Raw genomic sequence first — 13,033 nt, forward strand, 5'->3', positions numbered from 1 at the left:
GCCGTATAAGCTTATAACAGACACAATCGTCCGAAGGGATCATTTCTTGTAATCGGCCTACACATAATCACGAGCCACGCGACAAACAGTCTCATACGACTACCTCTTTAGGATTCGATGAATAGAAAATGTCGCGGAGGTGACAGGTCACTGTTTATTCTTACTACACTGGCTGTCATAGTTTCTCGTGATATAACAGCTGATCATCTAACGTCAAACGACATGACTAGCATTTCAAAGCCACAAAAAAAAACAACACAGGCAACAACTAGAGCACATCACATTCTATAGCCTTTGCGACACCGGTGACAAGAGCTGACAACAGACAACAGCTGACAACACCAAGCCAACAACCGCACCGGGCCGCGAGGATGGATCGTGGCCATGACGGGCTTAGTCCCTAGTCCTACCTAGCTAGCACACCACAGCCCTGCCGCTAGGCAGTCTCCCCGGCGACATGTAATTAACAGAGAGAAGGGTCTGCAGCTCAGGCCGGCCACCGCTGACACTACGATTTAGGCATTCTCAGCGCCGCGCGGCCCGGTCACAGCGAGCCCTAGCACCTCCCGAGCGGTAATTGGCGGCAATTTGGCAACTATAAGCTCAGGTTTGGGTTAGGTGAAACCGCTCACTTTGGCAGCACGTCGGTAAAAGCTAACTAGGACAACATATTCTGGTCTCACTGGGGAAGCGATGGAAGAGGGGAGATGAAACACATTGCTAACACCGACATGGGGATTATCTTGAGAACGTTAACTCACGGGGATGTCGTTCCGGTCCATGTCTTGCGTACTTGCGCACCGATTTTGGTGGCAAGTTGAATCAGCCACAAATACCCCGTAAAATTTCTTCAGACGTGCCAGGCCGAGCCATGCACCATGGGTTTAGTAAACGGCTACACACAGTTACACCTCGGCAAATAATCATCACACCATGTCCAGAAGCTCCCGGTGTTCAGGGTGCTCTCGCACGCTTATCCAATGCGTTTAACGGTGCTCTTCCAACGTTAAAGTCACATTACATTGGTTTCCCACGGCATTCTAAGTGTTACAATAGCGCGTTACCACACCACGGCCTCGGTGTATTCCGGCTCTCCTGGCTCTGCCGGGCCGCTCAGACGGTGTAGAACTGGGCGGCCGCCGACGACTGCAGCTCGATCTGTCCCATTTTAAACTGGAGCCGCTGTATCCAGCTGAGCAGCAGCTGGTGGCTACTGTGGACCGTCGGCTGCGCGGGCGCGCCCTCCTGCCGGCAGCCGCCGGCCGCGCCGGCCGCCGCCGCCTGCGAGGCGCAGGTGGGCAGCTGGCAGCTGCCATGGGCGGCCGGACTCTGCTGCAGACAGCTGTGACCGGCCGGCTGTGACTGGCAGCTCTGCAGGCGCACACTCAGGTGGCCCGGCAGCTGCGGAGCAACGCAGGGAACAGTCACACAAGTCAAAACCAGACATATCAGCCTTGAACGGTCGACAGAACAGACTTGAGCTCAGACTCACATAGAGCAAAACATAACCACCTTCTATGGCGCGGTTCCTAAACTGCACCGTCCCAGCAGCCACATGCCTACCTTCACGTATTCTTCAAGAAAACGCTACACAACGCTTGTTAGCACTCTTGAACGAATATCTGAATTGAACGACTATCCCCTGTCACGATTATCGATTATTACAATTCATGACAACCACGTCACCTCCTTACACTTACGGTATTTTCACATCATCAACCTGTACAACCACCGTGCAGCCTCACCTGTTCATTGTAGGCGTAGAACACCTGTGTCCAGACGGGGAGAAGGCGGGCCAGCGTGGACGCGTTACACTCGGCCAGCGCCTCCATCAGGCTCAGGAAGTGCAGGTTCACCATCTCACCCAGCTGAGGAAATGGGGGGGGGGGGAGGGTCAGCAGCAGTGGCCGCCTCCATCAGGCTCAGGAAGTGCAGGTTCACCATCTCACCCAGCTGAGGAAATGGGGGGGGGGGGAGGAGGGTCAGCAGCAGTGGCCGCCTCCATCAGGCTCAGGAAGTGCAGATTCACCATCTCACCCAGCTGAGGAAATGGGGGGGGGGGGGGGAGGGTCAGCAGCGGTGGCCGCCTCCATCAGGCTCAGGAAGTGCAGGTTCACCATCTCACCCAGCTGAGGGGGAGAGGCGGTCAGTAACAGTGCCCGTCCCACAGGAAGTCTCTCAACAGCGCTTCTGACCTGCCATTGATATTTTGCGCATTATGTGTGTACTCGAATGAATATGATCTTCATCTTCATCTTCATCTTCGTGTTATCGGGTCAAGAGGCACGATGTTCTGTAGGGCCCGTTCTCGCCGATTTCCATAACTCCAATATATTGAACTTTGAAGCATGCTCTTTCGCACCAGACAAGGACATACAGAAAGGTACCAACAGAACATATAGAAACAAGGTACAAACAACCATAATATTTACGTCCTGCAGGACACTGATTAGGAAAAACTCAATTCAAACAAACTGGCACTCCTCAAATATTTGACCATATCGCCAGCATCCCCTCTAGACTGAAACAAAGCGTGCGCTAAAGTGTACCTTTTCCCTTTCCCACCCTATTATTCCAGCACATACCACGCGTGAGTGCGACACCAGTTGCAGAATGCCGGGCGTCACTTTGGACCAGAAGTCGGCCAGGATGGCCAGCGCGGCGGCGTGCTGCTCGTGCGCCGGCGGCGTCTGCCCGGCGGCCACCACCTCCAGATACATGGTCCACAGCTGGCACAGGATGAACGCGTGGAACAGAGAGCTCATGTGCAGCACAGACGCCTTGCTCTGCTCGGCGAACCCGGCCAAAATCACCTGGATGTGGTCGGCGATGTGGCAGCTGGCGTCTAGGGGCACCGGCTGACACGTCTGGGGACATAGGTGGCACACCACTGTTACAGGTGATACACAGCTGATACATGGCAGCTGGCGTCCAGGGGCACCGGCTGATACGTCTGAAAATGGGTGACGTGATTCGGATAACATAAACGTGATGGGTAAAACACTACACATGTGCCAAATGATTGACAGATAACGCAATGCCAGCAGGAAACCGATTAGACACTAGAAAGGTGTACTGTCGAAGCAGTTATTGCTTACGCTATGGTCTGCGGGAGAGCGGGCAGATAATCGGTGGGATAGAGCGGGATAGCATGCACTTACCACGGTGGCCCCAGCACGGTAGGACAGCAGATACTCACCACGGTGGCCTGCGGTCCCAGGACGGTGGCGTGCGTCATGGCGCCCAGCAGCAGCCAGGACAACAGTCGGATGTGAGACACGCAGTCGATAAACTCCTTCGGACTGAAACAACGGCAGACACACGGCATTCAACGGCTTGAATCCGAATTAGTGGGACATTATTCGATAGCCGATGAGCTTTGAGTAATAAACAGGTTAAAACCGTTCTTGGAAAGGGGGAAAAACGCCGTAAGAGCTAACTTTAGAGCCTCAGCATTGACAGTTCAAAGAACAACGAATCTAAAATATTACGGCACTAATTTCAGTTGTCAAAAACAGAATGAGTCATAGGTATGTACTCTATCGTGTTGTTCAGGCAGGTCGAGCAAGGAGCCACACACGTCATGCAGCTGAACAAATCATGCCCTCTCACCCCTACTGGACGGACCAGGACTACACACATACTCACCCCTGCTGGACGGGCGACGGCGGGTTGTACAGCCAGGGCAGGTAGCGGCTGATGGCTCGGTTCTCCCGGCTGTTGCCGCGGCTGATCTCCAGTGCCACGAACTGGGCGACGCCCGCCTTCAGCACGCCGCCCATCGTGTCCTCGTTCAGACCCCGCAGCGGGCCCGTGCAGTTACTCTGGCCACACATGTGCGAGAGTTGCAAGAGGTCGGCATTCCGACAGAGCAGTGAGACTACCGAGCGGTCCTTGTAAAGGGAGCGATTTAAAGCATAAATAGGAACAACCTGGAACAAAAAAGCGCTGCTAAGTTCCCGTTTCTAGTTGCAGCCTACAAAAGCAATATCTACACAAACAATATTGAATTCATAGTGATGACAATATATACTCAGCTCAGAAATATAAGGTCCAACCCACAACCTGCTCGCCTCACAGTTACACCTCATCCATTTCTCTGTCACCTTATCACCAACTATATCTATCTTACTTTGATCTTCGTGAGTGTGTGCACGTCTGCCAGGAAGTCCAGCGCGTCGTTGAGGTGTTGTCGCATACACTCGGCGGCGCCGGTGGCCCCGGCGGTATCTGTCCCCAGATCGGGCACCATGTCCATCACGGTACTGGGCGCCATCGTGCCGCCCGCGTCCTGGGACGAGCAAAATGGACGGTCAGATGGTCGGAGGGTGGGGGCGAGAAGAGGCATAGGGGGTCAGGAGTGTGTGATCTGGTTCGACTTCGGACCCACGGATGTAAAGATGATGAAATTCAGGCATCCGCAAAAAAAAAAACGAAACAAATGATGCTGATGAATTGGGTGATCTTCCTTTAGGACACTCCTTTACAAAGACCGGTGGAAATAACATTCATCTTAGTCCTTACTACTGACCATGTTTCATTTCTTGGTCCTCGGCCTACCTGTACAACAAAGTGCACCAGCAGGAGCAGGTTGGTGTCGGGCGGGTTGGACTTGAACTTGAGCGCCTGCACGAGCTCGAAAACCACCACCCGGGAGAGCTGCTGCTTCTCCCGCTCCTGAGGGAAAGTACACAGCTCGGGTTTATGATCACATCTGCACCATTGATCATTTGCAGCGACTGACGCTTCAGCTGATGCTAGAAAATAATGTGATACTGAACATCAATCTACAAATATCCATAGCTCGGTACCTTCGCAAGGGTGACCCGTTTTTCGCACCCAGTTCGCACTGACCTGTCCGCTTTGATAAGGAACTGAAAATCGGGACATGACATACTTGACATATCGGCCTGCTAAAACCGCGGACACGACACTACACAATAAAGTACGATCCTTATTAATACGTTAAGCAGTCGCAGTCTCCCGCAGGCTGAGCCAGCGACTGACCCTGCTGAAGACCCTGTTGCAGAGGTGGCACAGCTCCACCAGTCGCCGGTAGTCGATCGGACGGGTCTGCACCAGCAGACTGACCACCTTCGAGAACGGCTCCAGAATCGTCTGCGGCAGCGGACATAGTAAGGTCGATATTGCATATTACATTTATTAGCGAAACAATCAGTCGCTTTTTGTGAAGTTCACCAACGAGGAAATAAAGGTATTGCATTGTAAATCGACTAAAGTAGCTCGTCTCTATACGAAATCGTGTATTTGTGTCCATATGAAAATTTTCATCTGCCACTACCAATTCCCGTGCCGTGAAACAGAGCCCAATGCGCCACACCGCCAATTCCGTGCTTCCATTTCCCACCTTATACATGTTGACGTTGGGTATTTTGAGGACGGAGCACATGATGGCCAGGAGAGAGTCCAGTTCAGGCAGCGCAGCCAGGCAGGGCAGCAGCCGGTGCAGCAGGGCGTCCAGCTGCGATACCAGCGGGCCGTACAGGTTGCCGCCGGCCTCCAGCGGCACGCACTCCAGGTACACGGACATGTTGTAGAGTATGGTCGGCATCTCGTCCAGACACGGTGCCGTTCGCTGCCGGTTCAGGTACTGGGGGCACGGAGAGACGGCGGTGTCACAGGTCGGATCACATTTGGTAACTTTATTGATACATTTTCAAATGCAGAGGACTGCGGCGCAGTTAAGTGCGGTAAATCGTGTCGTCTACCACCAAGGACCAATACGCCTGCTTTAACAAGAACAATAAGAAAGGCAAAACTAGGAATACGACACGCGAACGTGTTAGCTTAGTATGGAATTATCCAGCGCACATTCTAGCGGGCGGGAGCGGAACTGGAAGTTAGACTGTACCGCAACACACAGATGCACTGCGGCACAGTATAACTGCCACTCCACACCAAAAGCGACAGAGTGTAACACGGAGATTCGCGCAGTTGAGCGACAGTTATGAACTTTGCCCGAGGCACCCAGGGTGGAGAGGGTGAGCTGGCGTTCGCCGGACTCACCTCGAGTAGATGGTGTAGCGGGGCAGCCGTGTTCAGCTCGGCAAAGTCGGCCAGAGCCTGCGCCAGCGTCCGGAAAAACGCGTGCGTGCTGTCCACTGAAAACGGATACAAATAGTCAACAGCATGTAAACAAAGGAGTAACTGGAAATAGCAATGAGCCATTGTAAGTAGAATATTAAGCAAGTCACTGCCCTATGTAGGCGATCCTACAAAGGGCGAGATCAACGTAAACGCAGTTTTAGTTGTTTGACTGTTGTTTTGTCAATGATCGACAGCAAAAACAGGAACTAGCTATTTGACAATGTAGCCCCGGGTCTCAGTACTCCTCAGTCTTCACGGAGAATTAATAAATCACCCGTCCCATCCCCTACACTCCATGACCGCTTACCGTCCATATCCGTCTGGAACAGTTTGAAGAACATGTTGTGTGCGGCCAGCCTGTGGAGCACACAGCGCAGGAACTGGCGGCACACGCTGTTCACCGAGCCGGGTAGGCTGTAACTGGACTCTGACTGCCACGGGTAGCGCTGACGGGCCGCCAGACTGAAACCGGCAGACACACGCACCCGGTACACATGAGAAAAAGTCGATCGGCCGCCATATAACAGCAGAGCCCCGAGTTCGACACGATATCAAACTCTTAAATCTGTACCTTTGGAGCAAGCCAATTGGTCGCAGTATGATAGGAGCAAAACACTAACCCTCAGAGGGCGTCATGCTCAACTCGGTCCACAAACCAAATACGGACTATCCCTCTCTCATTGCTTTTTCTCTCCATCCTTCCCCTCTCTCACCCAGACACAGCCCTCAGCATGTCTGGCAGCAGGCATTTCGTTCGTTCATTGGGGTTTACGGGCGCGTCGACTGCGGTGGTCATTTTGCGCCCATAACGCTGTACTGGTAAAGCGGATATAACTGACGAACTGAAGAAGACTAGAACTACTTGAGATACGTTATACTAGTAAAACGAGTATATCACAGGAAAACTGATGGATTGAGGCGGCCAGGGACGGCTCTCTCTCTCTCTCTTTCTCTCTCTGTCTCTCTGTCTCTCTGTCTCTCTGTCTCTCTGTCTCTCTCTCTCTCTATCTCTCTCTCTCTCTCTCTCTCTCTCTCTCTCTCTCTCTCTCTCTCTCTCTCCCTCCCTCCCTCCCTCCCTCCCTCCCTCCCTCCCTCCCTCCTTCCCCTCTCTCACCCGGACACAGCCCTCAGCATATCGGGCAGCAGGCAGGCGGCCAGGGACGGCTCCCGGTGGACGAAGGTGGCCAGTACGACCACGCACAGTCCCAGCTCCTCCTCCGTGTAGTCCTCACGGACCTGGCCGCAGTCCGGGCACCTGGGAGGACAGAGAGGTCAGCGTGAGGAGACGGGCGCCCCAGAGGTCAGCGTACCCCAGAGGTCTTTGAAGCGGAGACATGCACACCAGTTAATCGTAAAACAGATGACAGCGTGGGAGCGACGGGCAGAACATTGGCATACGGGTACAACACGGAGACATCTTTAAATTACGTGATAGGACTCAGTTAGTCTGGGACATTATAATCAGACTTATAGCGAACAATTATCCAGCGCATACCTACCTTTCGAGGACGCAGTCGTGTCCCACGCGGAGGCTGCACTGTTTCATGCTGGTTATGGGCTTCTCCTCGGCTGCCACACCAGTCTTATCTCGGCGCGCCCATCTGTCACACGAGAAACAGGCACAGTAAACTATGACATGCTCGACATGATTGTAGGGTCCAGTGACTACCCCCGAGAGGCATCGCCTCTCATCGCCAATAATTTTCCACCCCACGTCGACAAAAGTTAGTCAAAGAGAAATTCTTCAATTATTCTTCTATTTAGTGAATGTGCTGTTACAACGGGCTCAATTATACCAGTAAAACGCCTTTTGGGCGAAGAACGAGCGAGCGAGATAGTGAGCCCTGCACGTGCGGAAGGGCGAGAAGGTGCTTCCAACGGGCTGGCGCAAAGCACCCTTCTAACCGGTCGCTAGCGGTGTGCCAAATTTGAACGCAATCGGCCCAGCCGTTCCTGAGATCTGGAAGCGGCATTCTGCACGTGCGCACGTGCAAACGGGGTCCAAAATGACTTTTGCACGGCACCCTACTAACTGGTCCCCAACCGTGTACCAAATTTGAGCGCAATCGGCCCAGCCGTTCTCGAGATCTGGAAACGCCCCCTGCACGTGCGCACGTGCAGTAGTACCCTAACCGCAACACATGGGAATGCATTGCCTGGTGGGTGCCTACCTGTATGCCAACTTTCAGCGAAATCGCCCCAGTAATTACCGAGTTACTGAAATGGGAGCAAATTTGGCACCTCTTATTGTTGTATTTTGCACGTGCACTGGGGGTGACCCACATGCATCGAGACTATCCTATTTTGGGTAGAAGGGATGCTGCTACCCTACAAAAATTACCGCAAGTCAATCGCCCAAGCGGCTGCTGAGATATGAGCCTCTCAAAATCACTACTTTTGCAAAACAGCTTGAACACCCTTGACTTTTCACGTGGCACGTGCCACGACGGTCACTGAGATGTATCAAAAGTAGTCAATTACGGGGTAGAAGGGATGGGGCTACCCAACAAAAAAGACCGCAGGCCAATCGGTCCAGCGGTTGCTGAGATATAAGCCTCTCAAAAGCGTTACAGGCCGGGCCGGGCCGGGCCGGGCCGGGCCGCTCATACTGAGATTTTTCCGTTATATTGAAAAGACTCACTTCGCTCGCTGCGCTCGCTCGCTCGTAATAAAAGGTACGGTGGTAGCATCGGCACGAACATAAATATTTGAATCACCCAAGCTTCCCCGGCTCTTTGGACGCCTTCAAGGAAGGGTTATATGTATGTGAGCACGGCTGAGCGGGTGGTCACTGACCGTGCCGTGCGACTGTCGGCCGCCGCCTGCTCCACGGGGCTCAGACCGAGCTTCTTGGCCTTGGGCTGTTTGATGTAGGCCCGGTGGACGGCCGGCTCGTCGCCCGGAGTGGCCGCTATCAAATATGACCTCAGTCAACAGACAGTTTTTACAAGTCATGTCTCGAGAGATCGCTGCTAAAAAGGGTTGGTAGCGCACAGTAACATTAGGTCATTCCAGTCCATAACTTATCAATCGGTATCATTCGCCAGCAACATCGAATCGACACGACACCATAATGATGCATATTACATAACGCCTACTGACAGAAAACCAAACACAACGCCCGATAGAAAAAATCGGATCATTTCCGAAGCGAAACACAATAATAACACACAACACTCACCGTCATCCTCGGTGCTGGCGCTGCTCTGATTGGCCAGTGTCTCGCCAGTGACGTCACGCGTCTGACGTCCCTCGGCTCCCAGCTGCAGCATCAGACGTCCCGCCGAGCCGGGCGCTGGGGGCCATCAAACAGGTCAACGTTATCACTGGAGGCCACCTATCTTAGTCTAGGTCAGAAGGGAGTCAGCATCGAGGTAAAATTCAGCATGGGTCTCTTCACAGACCTCCACAGCGTTATGATCATACAGGACACTACCTAGGGCAATTTTTTTTTTTTTGTTGGGTTAGGCCCTTTCGGTCGAATGAGACCATTTCAGAGCCGGAAGGATGATAGGATATAGGGGGAGACATTGGTCTGGGCAGGCACCCTAGTGAGTCACCGGGGCTGAGCCCGTCCAGAGGACAGGCCACCCAGTCCCAAGGTACTCACTGCACCCGGCTACGGGGTGCGCTCCCTCGGGAGCAGCCCGCATGAGATGACTCCATATCAAAGCATACAAAATCTTATCATACAATCATCAAAACATACAAAATCGTAACATACAACGCGCAAAACCTACAAAACAGGCCGGGTAGGGGACAGTCAAAACATACAAAAGCGCAGCATACAAAATCGTGTCATACAAAATCGCAAGGTACAAAATCGTTTCACACAAAAAGGCAGTGGAAAATTATTGGCATTAATCAAAGTACGCATCATACAAAACCATTTCATATAAATTTACATCATTTCGTCGTCCTTGAGATGTCAATTTTCAGTTGGATCAAAACCTACAATCTCAACCGCGCTTCAAGCGACATCTTTGTTAGAAGTTTGTGTAGTTACGAAATATTCCACTAGATGCCTCCTCTGTCAAAGCACAGCCAAGCTTTGCACGGCCAGCGTTTTTTGCTTGTTTATACAGTGAGCGCCGGTCTCGGAGCGACGGGGCGTCCCGGTGGCGCCGTCGTCCCCCTCCCTCAGACTGGGCAAGGTCTCCCCTCCCTCGGCAGACGGCGCGGCCCCAGAGGAAACGGCCAAGGCCGTGCCTGACTTACACCCCCGCTCTCTGCGGGCCGGAGAACGAAGTTGCGCTTGGTACATTGAGCAGCATTCTGCTCATTTTGACTATAGCTGCCGGAACATAATTCGTAAATTAAATTGAAAACTGCGAAAGAAATTTAACTGACTTAACCCTCGCCCGTATAGGGGGGGGGGGGGGTCGAACGGACCCCCACCCCCATGGTTTTTCGCGAATAACTCGCGTAAAAAGCGGTTGATCGCGATGAAACTTTCAGTTATGTCGAGTCAATCAATTGTACACTTACCCTTAAAAGTTCATGACCCTGTCCCAAATGAACCTTGACCTGTGGCCTATTTTTCGAGACCATGTTTGGCCGGAATCGCGATTCGGCGTATGTCGGCTCGTATTAGCCGCGCGTTTGCAGTATTTTTGCGGTTTCAAGCGTTCAAACATGTGATATGATGTTGGTCCCATGCATTACGGTGGGTGTCAAGGTCACCTGAAGGTCAGGTCAGATCATTGACCTTTGATGACCTAGGTTCACTTCTTCGAGTTCTAGGCTACTTTTTGGAGCTGATTTCGAATTAAGCAACCGTTTGAGCATTTACGAAGTTGTTTTGGTGTCTTCGTAACATGTTACGAAGCTGTCAGTAACGGCTGACACGTACTATGAATACCTGGCAGGACGTCTACTGATTGGCCTGACCTGACCTGACCTGGCCTAAATGCATTAAGACATCATCTGTGATCAAAACTAACACGATATTCGTGATCAGCACCCCGAAAAACCCTCATCAACCTCACTTTACGATGTTCTAATAGGTCCCGATTTTCCAGACTAGTGGGTCATTGACCTGACCTGGAAAGTCAACCAATGACCTAGGACCTTAAATTTTTTCTCGAAGCTCTAGCTCGATCAGGGGCCAAACGGCAAGGGGGGCGGTCCAACGGACCCCCCCCCCCCCTATACGTTCGAGGCTGGCAAAACACCAATACGGGCGAGGGTTAACCCGGCAGTTGCTGGAGTATTTCGCCACACACCACTTGCTGGGTGGGGGTGGGAGAGGGGGGTAAACTTTCCCAGCCCATAGCTCGAGAACCCATAGCCCATAGCCCATAGCTCGAGGCGCAGCGAAACGGGCGAGGCAGTAAACAAAATAACGCTACGAGAGGCTTCTGATAAGTACCTTCAAGTGGAGTTCCGAGGTCACAGGTCGGTTCAAGATTATTTTGAATACCTGAAATTAGGCTTTTAATAGCATGGACTTTAAACCTCGAACTGGGCGTCTCTCGTAACAAACTATGTCTCCAACGGACCCCCCCCCCCCATATACGTTCGCGGCTGGCAAAACACCAGTACGGGCGAGGATTAAGGACTTATGTGTTTGTATACTCTTTGAAAAATCCCTTCCGTGACAGCGTTTTCAGCCGCTAGCATATAATTGGGGGGGGGGGGAATTCTGTTGGATCCCCAATCGTCCAGTCCCTAACCGAACTATAGCTTCGCGAAAACATGAACGTCCTACCGTAACTAAAGGAAGCCGATGGTACCCTATTTTAAGATCGCTGGTCATTAGTTGGCATTTCAATTCGGGTAAATGACTTAAAAGTCAGGAAAATCGTGGCCTATTTTAACTTTTTAAAATGAGGTTGTTAGTGAGTTTTTTCGGGGTTCTGATTTCCAATTTCGTGCTAGTTTTGATCAAAGACGATGCATCCGTGCATTTTGGGTAGGTGGGGCCAGGTCAGCTCAACCATTAGGCGTCACCGCCGACATCCAAATGGGTGTTAACCGCCACCAACAGCTTAGTTACACATAAAGATATGATGTGGACTGTGGAGTTTGTTAATGCAATAAGTGAATGAGAGCTTCACTCCACAAAAAATCGTTCGGGTCGGAGCTTTCAAATTGTATTTACAAAACTTCGTCAGCGAGTCGTAATCGGGTTCAGGGGGTATCGGTCGCAAAATATGTAGCATAGACACTAAAACTATTTCTTACAATGCACAATGGGACCGGAGCGAGAATTAGCGCGACATCGGTACTTTTTCGTGTTTCGTGCCCGCTTTTCACATGAAAGGGATGATAGAATCATTCAAATGGTAGTCAGTGTACTTTCGAAGCAATTCCTGATAAATTTAATTAAATAATCATTAGTAATTTAATTAATTAATTAATTAATTAATTAATCAGTTGACCTGCGTTGACCTTGACTCGGTTCGGTCATGTGATAACCCGGCAGTTGCTGGGGTATTTCGCCACCCACCGTTTGCTGGGGGGGGGGGGGGGCGTTAAATGCCCCCAGCCGATAACTCGAGAACCAATAGGCGCAGCGAAACGCACGAGACGGCAAACGAAAGAACGCGACGAGACGCTTCAGATGAGTACTTTAAAGTTGAATTTTGAGGTCACAGGTCGGGTCAAGGTCAGGTCAAACACCTGAAATCGGGCTTTCAGTAGCATGGACTTCAGGACTTTGCAATGGGCGCCTCTCGTCATAAACTCTGTCAAAACGGTGCACAATCCATCATATAAGGCCTACAAGAGTGTCAGCTTCATGTAGGGGTCAGTCCAGCATAGGTCAGGGTCAAGGTCAGGTCAATCGGGTGGGCACATATCCCCGAAAATCAAAACTGATATTCGCAGCCTGTGACACATGTTTTATGGGTTATTTGGGGCGTAGAACACGATGGTGACATTCATTTTATCATATGTGTACAGTGGATCTTATTAGGATCTC

General features: G+C 51.7%; 1 protein-coding gene across 1 annotated transcript in view; it reads right to left on the bottom strand.

The window, feature by feature from the left end:
* Positions 1-138: 138 nt before the first annotated feature.
* The window catches only part of LOC122387527 (protein unc-79 homolog), a 48,356-nt gene continuing 35,461 nt past the window's right edge, over positions 139-13,033 (bottom strand). The window contains exons 39-53 of the mRNA XM_043377791.1: positions 9,290-9,403; positions 8,905-9,019; positions 7,608-7,709; positions 7,223-7,363; positions 6,416-6,570; positions 6,028-6,122; positions 5,369-5,611; positions 5,008-5,118; positions 4,561-4,677; positions 4,133-4,291; positions 3,649-3,824; positions 3,200-3,302; positions 2,586-2,867; positions 1,746-1,868; positions 139-1,401 (exon numbers count right to left, since the gene is read on the bottom strand). Coding sequence (XP_043233726.1) covers positions 1,114-1,401; positions 1,746-1,868; positions 2,586-2,867; positions 3,200-3,302; positions 3,649-3,824; positions 4,133-4,291; positions 4,561-4,677; positions 5,008-5,118; positions 5,369-5,611; positions 6,028-6,122; positions 6,416-6,570; positions 7,223-7,363; positions 7,608-7,709; positions 8,905-9,019; positions 9,290-9,403 — 2,324 coding nt within the window. The 3' untranslated portion in view covers positions 139-1,113. The remainder of the gene's footprint in view (positions 1,402-1,745; positions 1,869-2,585; positions 2,868-3,199; positions 3,303-3,648; positions 3,825-4,132; positions 4,292-4,560; positions 4,678-5,007; positions 5,119-5,368; positions 5,612-6,027; positions 6,123-6,415; positions 6,571-7,222; positions 7,364-7,607; positions 7,710-8,904; positions 9,020-9,289; positions 9,404-13,033) is intronic.

The sequence above is a fragment of the Amphibalanus amphitrite genome, unplaced genomic scaffold, assembly GCF_019059575.1.
Source record: "Amphibalanus amphitrite isolate SeventyFive unplaced genomic scaffold, NRLGWU_Aamphi_draft 000288F_arrow, whole genome shotgun sequence".
Classification (NCBI taxonomy): Eukaryota; Metazoa; Arthropoda; class Thecostraca; order Balanomorpha; family Balanidae; genus Amphibalanus; species Amphibalanus amphitrite.